We start from the raw sequence: 8,268 nt of genomic DNA, 5'->3' as shown, positions 1-8,268 counted from the left end.
TATTGAAAATGTTAAAGAGGGAAACTAGTGGTGTTTATGACACCAACAAGGTATGGTAGGTATATATTGATATGGTGGTAAATGGATTGGCTGTGTGTGAAATGAATTTATGAGGAATGCTCAGTTTTAAATATCAATGATTATAAGTAATCAAATTAAGACTGATACTCCCTACATAAATCTTACTAACTTTTGTGTGTTGGATTGGAATAAGTGGGTACCCTACCCTAAAAGCAAACTTCTTCAGTTGGAAGGTGGAAAAGGGGAAAATAACGCATTCCATGCGTGGGAATCGGTTGAACATGCACTATCAATACTTCCTTTTACAGTTTTTACCTAAAATTTGGAATGTTGGAAAATCGAATTTAAGGAACGGCATCATGGGTTGACTTGACATGTCGCTAACTTTATTAGCGAAACATGAAAATATGAAATGTGTGATATATCTGAGACTCAGCTTGTAAATCCAATTTATACGCCACTTTACAATTGTTTACACCGCCAAGAATGGACCGAAGTATTTAGGACTGAGCTTATTATGTTTCGTGTAACAAAGAGTTGCTGACATGGTGGGTGTAGTTTTACAAATACCCAGTTGCCCACTTCAAATTTTCTTTCAGTTCGATATCTGTCCGCCAATTTCTTCATCCGATTTTAGGCGTGTAGTAGGGATTGCTTCCGTTATTTGATCGTTTCCTCCCTTTCACAATCCATTTAATCAATTGCGTCAACATGGTAATCTCTTCGAATGTATGGGATAAATTAATATTGATGGTGGGTAAACCATACAAAGCGTGACATGGCGTTAAATTGATGGTTGGATGAAAGTTAGTATCATACCACCATTCAGCCAAACATATACAGAAGTCATACACCTGAGATACTACGATTCAATGCAGCGATTAACTACCTCACTTTGTTTAAACCCGCCCAAACTGAACATTTTATAAATCGTATTATTATTATTATTATTATTATTATTATTATTATTATTATTATTATTATTATTATTATTATTCGAACCTAGTATGACCTATTGCTATCTTACTTGACCCGAAACAATTACTTGGTGATTATTTTGCTGTTTTATTTTATATGTTGCTTAGGGTGGAAGGCTCGCCCCTACAAACGACCCGAAACATCAACCGATCAAGTGTAACCTCATTTTAACATTTTTACTTAAAAGTTAAAACTACCCAAACCACTTGCCATATAGCACAACCCAATGCACATATTTATTTTACCAACATTCACATTATCGGCTTCATCAACCGATTCAAAAACCCAAATTCCAACCCTATGGCCAATGCAGACCACCTGCGACAGTGTTTCCACTTCCCAGGATACCTGCCGCAACAGGAGGATGCCCCTTTCCACCTTACAACAAAATGTGTCAGCTCATATAGCTGAAATCAATTTTTTTACTTTTAACACCTTCAACTACTTTATCAAGCATACAACTTTTATAGTGTAATCACATGTTTCAATTGTAAGCCACTCATTTCAAAATCTAGATTTAATCTACCGGCCAGTGCCACACTAGATCAATATATAAAGCTATTACTCACAAGTCTGCAACTTTTGAATCCAACATTATAAAACTTTTGAGAATGTGAACATTGTACATAAAACATTCTAAAACTCTGTATCATATGTTGTAACTTTTGAATCCAAAATTATAAAATTGGAGAATAAAAAAAAAAAGAGGATGGAGGTACCATTCCAAACAACTGAGTCACAGTATATCAGTAAACCATGTTTTGACCCTTCGATCATGTTCGGACAACCAAGATCTCCCAAAAAAACTACGATTCACTCAAACCCCACCGAGCCCGGAAAAGTGTTTTTTCATAGCTTGATCTTTCCTGTAATTATTACTCCTCCCGCCACCTCTCCACCCGCCTCTTCCTCTCCCACCTCTACCCCGCTCACCAACAAACCCGTTACTATCCTCCCCTTCATTTGACTCAGTCACATTTTGTTCTCTTCCATTATTACCCCTACCCCATCCTCTCCCTCTACCGCCTCTACCCCGCTCACCACCATACCCGTTGCTATCCTCCCCGTCGTTTGACTCGGTCACACTTTGATGTTTTCCACTATTACCCCTGCCCCATCCTCTCCCTCTCCCACGTCCACCTTGCTCATCATACTGCCCTTTGTTTGACCTCATAGGGGCATTAACGTCCTTTTTCTCATTGTTCGGCTCACAACCATATTTTCTATCATTAACCTCCACCACCTTCAGTGCTGCACCTAACGGGAAATTACCACCACGCCCCAGCCCGTGAATCAACTCTTTCTGTGTTTGATTAACTATCGAAGCCTCGTTATAGTTAGCAGCCGCCACCGAACCGGACACTTTATAACTATAGTTCTTCCCATCTTTCACGAAAAACTGAGGCTTTTGTCTTGACCCCCATCTAGAAGCATCTGAAGCCGAAACCCCAATAGAAGTCACCTTCTCACTCAAATCATCAAGACCCGAATCATCACCGACACTTAAACCCAGATCATCAAACGAATCATCATACTCATCTTCATATTCAAGAACCGATTTAAGAGCAAAAGATTTCGACTTTTCATCATTCGAATTAAGAATTTCGGAATCCAGCACATTTGTTGATGATTTCCTTACAAATCTTCCAACCGAAGATGAGGACGATGATGATGTGGCCGATTGACCCTCGGCTTTGACTTTCGGTAATGTATAATCAGCTTTGGGTTCCGATTCAGGTTCAACTAACTTCCCTTTTCCTTTATCTTTTTTGCCCGCCGGAGGAGCGGTGATTTTGGGTGGCACCACCGCTAAAGAAGTATCGAGAGACCGAAGATCTTTATCAAGAGTATCTTCTAGAATCCTCTGAATAACTTCTTCTGGGTTGTCATTATACACTTCAAGACACGCGGAAATGAAGCCATTTCCATAATCGGGAAACAAGTCTTTAACTTGACTGATTTTTGACTCGGTTATCGCATTATCTTCATTCATTTCCGCCACTTTAGTCGGTGGCAAACTTAACATATCTGAACCATTATTAACCACTATGATCCCCGAAAGAAACCGCAACTGTTCATCATCCATTAATACCCACCCTTGATTCCCTAAAAACTCGAGCCGGCTCATTAATTGGTAACTTCTTTCAACACTTTTAAGCAATGACACGGTTGAAGATTCTTCATTGATTTCCCGAAACGTCTGAACCAAAATGTCTGAACGGATAACGGGATCTTCAACTTGGGCCGGGAATATTTTTGAAGATGTTGGAAAATAAACGCCTTCGTGAAACACCTCTTCACTTAAGTAACTAATGTTTAGTAGACTCCAACTGAGTTTAACTATTCTAGATGCTAACATCTTCAGACTAATGACAATTTCTCCGAATTTATCCTTTTCTGCATTGAATAATATCAGAAATCCTTGTTGCAATGATGGCAACAAGGAATCATGCAGTCTTGCAAGAACTTTTAACAATTCATCACTTCCATAACTGCAACAAGATATTAATAAAAATCAAAATAAAATAAAAAACAAGTGTTTGTATGATTGTTGGCTTAAAGGGTGTTTACCTTGTTTCAACGGGAGAAGAAAAGTAAACAGCTGCATAATTGTAAGCGGTAACTAAAGCATGCATTGATACGATAGCATCGTTTATAAAATCCATTATCTACAAATAAAGAAAATGTAGAAAATACAAGCATTAATTATAAGTTAATGACAATATGACACTCTATTATCTAATTAAAAATAGTCAAATCACCTCAAGATAGTCGGTGTGAAGTCGAGTGAAACTGTTATCTTGTTCATCATAAGATGAATATAAAACCTAATTCAACCCAACAGATAAAATTTTAAGCTACTTAATATGATGAATACGCTTATCACAAAATAATGAAAAATACCTCTAAAGATGTGGTGCAGCGGTCAACCATGGTATGAACTATGTTTAGAAAATGAGAAATTGCAGGGGTAAAACTGCCATGGATCAAAGGTTGTGCCTTTATTGCGTTATTAACCTGAAAAATGAGAATATAAGTACATATAGGATCATTTATAGTAGAAAGACTAACACGTGTTTGTAACCACTTACAATTAATCGGGTCAACTCTTCATTCTCGTGACCATATATGGCACATATATCTAGCAACTTAGGCAAGTCGAGCAACTTCTTTTCCTGCAAAATGACTACATGTATATCTAGTAAACAAGATGTAATCTTACATTAACCTGTAAATAAATTCACAGTTTTTATAATCACCTGTGTGATCTTTTGCACTTAGACTGTCATATGACCTGGCACCAGGATCCCGGTTTGAAGACCTACATGGTAAACATTATCCAATCATGAAGTAAATGATACTACCAAATATATGATTATGATAATAATAATAATAATAAGCATGCATACATGCGATAGAGAATCATAAACACGCGTCGGCTTAGCTCATGCTCGCCAACAATCACTCCTGCAACTGTTCCTTTGGCTCCACGATAAGGAAAGTCGTACCATCTACTTCTATACTTCAAGAAACTTTCAAGAAAAGCATGAAGAGATGTATCACTAGCCACTGAAATCAAAACAAAAATGAAAAACATCAAACTAGTAATAATTGTAAGTAACAATACGTTTCCACCAAATTAGTGATGATCCTATTATAAATGCAATAAATAAAAATGCTAACTATTTAATTACATAAGCAACATATACAACTACATCAAAAAACTAATCATGTGCACAATTACTTGACAATTATATGTGTTGTTGACAAAATGAATCAAATTCTTGCAAAATTATTCAAACAAAATCAATCAATAACAACTAAGTTAAAAAAACAACTGATATGATTTCAATAAACCTAACATCATCATCATCATCATCATCGTACTCAGTATATCCCACCAATAGCAATGCTATGGTAGGGTCTGAGGAGGGTAAGATGTAGACAGCCTTACCTCTATCCCATAGGGATAGAGAGGCTGCTTCCGGTGAGACCCCCGGCTCGATAGTAGTTTTGAATCAAGCCTTGGACATAAGACACATAACACTTAATCATCGGGACACCGGCTGATTGGTGCATGTGCCCTTGTCTTTCGGCTATCAACGCCACCACATGATGCCTGATTAACCTTCCGCCACTTTTAACGTTATTTTCACGTGATTAGTAAAATAACGTCAAAATTAGTGCAATTTTACTTTTGCCCACCCAAGGGTTCACACATATATACATTATATGTGCGCACCGCAAGCAGGGCGTAATTTCAATAAACCTAACAAAGCCCATAATTTAATTCTAACAAGAAACATATACAAGTATACAACTACATCAAAGAAGCAATCAAGTTTACAATTCTTGGAGATTTAATCAAGAGCAATCAATTAAAGTTAAAAAAAGTAGATAAAAAATCAAAAAAAAAAATGCACAATTGATATAATTTCAATAAACCCAGCAAAACCCATAATTTAATAACAAAAATAATAATAAAAAACAAACCTTGTTTCCAAAAATCTTTAGTATTGAGCTTGAGCAAGCGAGAAGACTCCCGATTCAAGTAATCAACAACCCTCTGGGACTCGACCGGATCCAAACCACCATCTTCTGCACCTAAACCCGCCGCAACGGCTTCATCCTGCGGCAAGTAATTTACGAAATTACCCCCTCCACCAACGGACCTACTGCTATTATTATTAACATGATCAGATGATTGGTGCGTTCGAAGAGAATCTGAGAGTGTTGGGTTGGAATTTAGGGTTTGGGATGATTTGGGTACGAATCGCTGCTGTTGTCGATTCTTGCTGGAGTAACGTTGATGGTTTGACATTGAGTGTGATTTTGTTAGGGTTTAAGGGGATGAATAATATGAAGATGATGATCCCGTAATAATCGTTTTGATGTCAATTTAGATTTCGATACTATGAGGAGGCTATTGTAATTGTGAGAAGTGATTTTAATTGTTGCATCATCATGATATTTTATATTATTATTATTATTTTTTCAAACGACAACTTTAACACGCCGCTGGATGGCATAACAAGACATTGCAACGACTTGAACACATACTTAATTTTTATCTCAAGATAACAAAGATTTAACGTCCTCCGTCGCCTTAGAGGTGACTATCGATTTGTTCGTTGGAGGAAATTGACTCATTTCTCATATTTCAAATGCACCTAGATGTAGTCATAGTTATACTTTGAAGCTAAACTATGTATGTTCTGAGCTTGGTTATAGTGTTCCAAGCTATGTTATAGAGAATTATATTATTAATTAAATGCTTGTATTCAGAGTTAAAGGTTTACAGATGGATATGGGGGTATACAGTTTAACAAAACATAATCAATCAAGATTCGGTTCGATTTTGGTTAATGTCGGTTAACGAGAAGACGCATTAACCATAACCATAACCTAATGGTCAGTTGATCTTGATCAGTTTTGTTATATTCCGATCATTTTTTTAGATAATTTCCGTTTTCGATTTATTTTAATTTTTTCTCACCCGTAGATTGCATTATTTTATAGGTCATTTGCTATATGATCTTCTATAATCGTGTTATAACTATTAAAGTTAAGTATTTCAATGGGTCACTCGATATCTCAAATCGAGAATTCAGAAAACCAAAGACTGGTATTCATGTTTCTGTTATGACAAAAAGTTGACTTACATTATTTAAGTAACATAGTGTTTTGTTGAAACACATACCATATTCTTAACAAGCTCTAAAAAATATATCCCCCCCCCCCTTTAAATTTCTCGTTTGCTTCTTATTTAACATGTGCCATTGTTGATTTTGTCATGCGCAATTTACTTATATTTTGTCTCATGCCTCCCTTTACCGTTATCGCATCGCAACTCCATCACATTATCTTTTCCTTTGCATCTTAGTCATCACCACAACCATTCATGTTTGTTCTCCACTAATGTATATTTTCACTTATGCTACATTTTAACTGTCATATCCAGCGACACTAATATATTTCTCATGATACCATGCACCAGGGGCGGACCCACATAGGTCCGATCGGGGTCCCGGGACACCGATGTTTTTTAAAAATTACTTAGCGACGGTATATTAAATTTTGTAAGGACCCCATAAAAATTAATACTTGGAACCCATACTATTAAGATTGAACTGGTACAGTGGAAAGTCCCTTGTTTTACTTGTGAGAGGTTGTAGGTTCAAGCCCCATCATACTCCTTTTTTGTTGTTTTTTTAATATCCTACTCTTAGTTATTCAGTTAGGGTATTTGTGCTTTTTGTTAGTTTCTCTCATATAGTCATTATCACCATGCAACATATATAATGTTAACATGGATTTTGCATATTCTTTTATTATTTACCTTGTGTATGTATATTATAATTAATCATTTATTTGTGTTAGAGTTATTTTTTCATGTTTTGGTCAATTATGTAAGACCATATATATAGATTACGTTCATGTTTTTCGGGTATGAATTAAAAGTGTATGTTTCATCTAGTTTGTAATTTAGATTCTTTCTACTTACTCGTTTCCAATGACACCATAGTTCCGTGTTTTATTATGTTCCTCGCCTCGACCCAACCCGAATAACGACCGACCCGAAAAATTTTGTAAACCAAAAAAATTGGGACCCCATTGACAAAAAATCATGGGTCCGCCACTGCCATGCACTACCACCGACGAGTCGATCAAGTAGTATGCTGCCAAAGGCGGTTTAATTAGCCAAGCTATCGGTTTCGAATTCCACCAATCAAGGCTCCGGTATTTTGTCAGCCAAGACTTTCCTTAAATTATTGAAGCAGCTAGTCCATCTACCGTTGCACGATAATATCGTCCGCTTTGGTCGGAACGAACCACCATTGTCTCACAGATTTGCTTTTGGTTGCCTAAGTGGAGACTTCCCAGATATCACATATCTCGATACTACTCTCACCTGAGCACGCTTAATTGTGGAAGTTGTCCTCTCATGCGCTATCATTAAGTGCGCAAAACGCGCTATGATGAAGAAGATATCCACCTCTTTATAAAAAATGCTTCGTTCTTCTCCATTATAGCAATTCGAGTCTTTCCTTTTTGTTAATATCTTGTTCGGGATGGAACCCAGTTATATTTATATAATAATATTATTAATATCCACTAGTTGAAAAACTAGCTTTTGACGCGGTGAAAAGAGCTTTAGACGCTGTTATTAACCGCGTCAAAAAATAGGGCCTCAAAAGCTATTCTTATTTTTAGACGCGGTTTTGAAAACCGCGTCAAATGCTTCACTCTAATTTCCAGAAAATTATT

At 36.6% G+C, this 8,268-nt stretch overlaps 1 protein-coding gene across 1 annotated transcript; it reads right to left on the bottom strand.

Annotated features, from left to right (window-relative positions):
• Window positions 1-1,783: 1,783 nt before the first annotated feature.
• Window positions 1,784-5,883, bottom strand: LOC143601236 (uncharacterized). The gene is made up of 8 exons (XM_077078698.1): window positions 5,494-5,883; window positions 4,410-4,569; window positions 4,260-4,321; window positions 4,092-4,186; window positions 3,904-4,017; window positions 3,762-3,827; window positions 3,571-3,668; window positions 1,784-3,491 (listed from the first exon to the last, which is right to left on the bottom strand). Exons 1-8 carry the CDS (start codon window positions 5,819-5,821, stop codon window positions 1,817-1,819), a joined length of 2,598 nt encoding a protein of 865 aa, XP_076934813.1. The 5' UTR covers window positions 5,822-5,883; the 3' UTR covers window positions 1,784-1,816.
• Window positions 5,884-8,268: the final 2,385 nt, after the last annotated feature.

The sequence above is a fragment of the Bidens hawaiensis genome, unplaced genomic scaffold (assembly GCF_021521415.1).
Source record: "Bidens hawaiensis isolate Kalapana, Puna unplaced genomic scaffold, B.hawaiensis_p1.1 tig00055949_1, whole genome shotgun sequence".
Taxonomy (NCBI): Eukaryota; Viridiplantae; Streptophyta; class Magnoliopsida; order Asterales; family Asteraceae; genus Bidens; species Bidens hawaiensis.
Note: the sequence above shows the minus strand (reverse complement) of the source record. Positions and strands in the feature narration are given on the sequence as shown.

Excerpts from the sequence above, each read along its gene's own strand:
- LOC143601236 (XM_077078698.1), bottom strand. The coding sequence starts at position 5,821 with ATGTCAAACCATCAACGTTACTCCAGCAAGAATCGACAACAGCAGCGA. Across the intron at positions 4,570-5,493 it reads TAAAGATTTTTGGAAACAAG|TGGCTAGTGATACATCTCTT; the intron begins GTTTGTTTTTTA and ends TTTTGATTTCAG. Across the intron at positions 4,322-4,409 it reads TTTATGATTCTCTATCGCAT|GTCTTCAAACCGGGATCCTG; the intron begins GTATGCATGCTT and ends TTTACCATGTAG.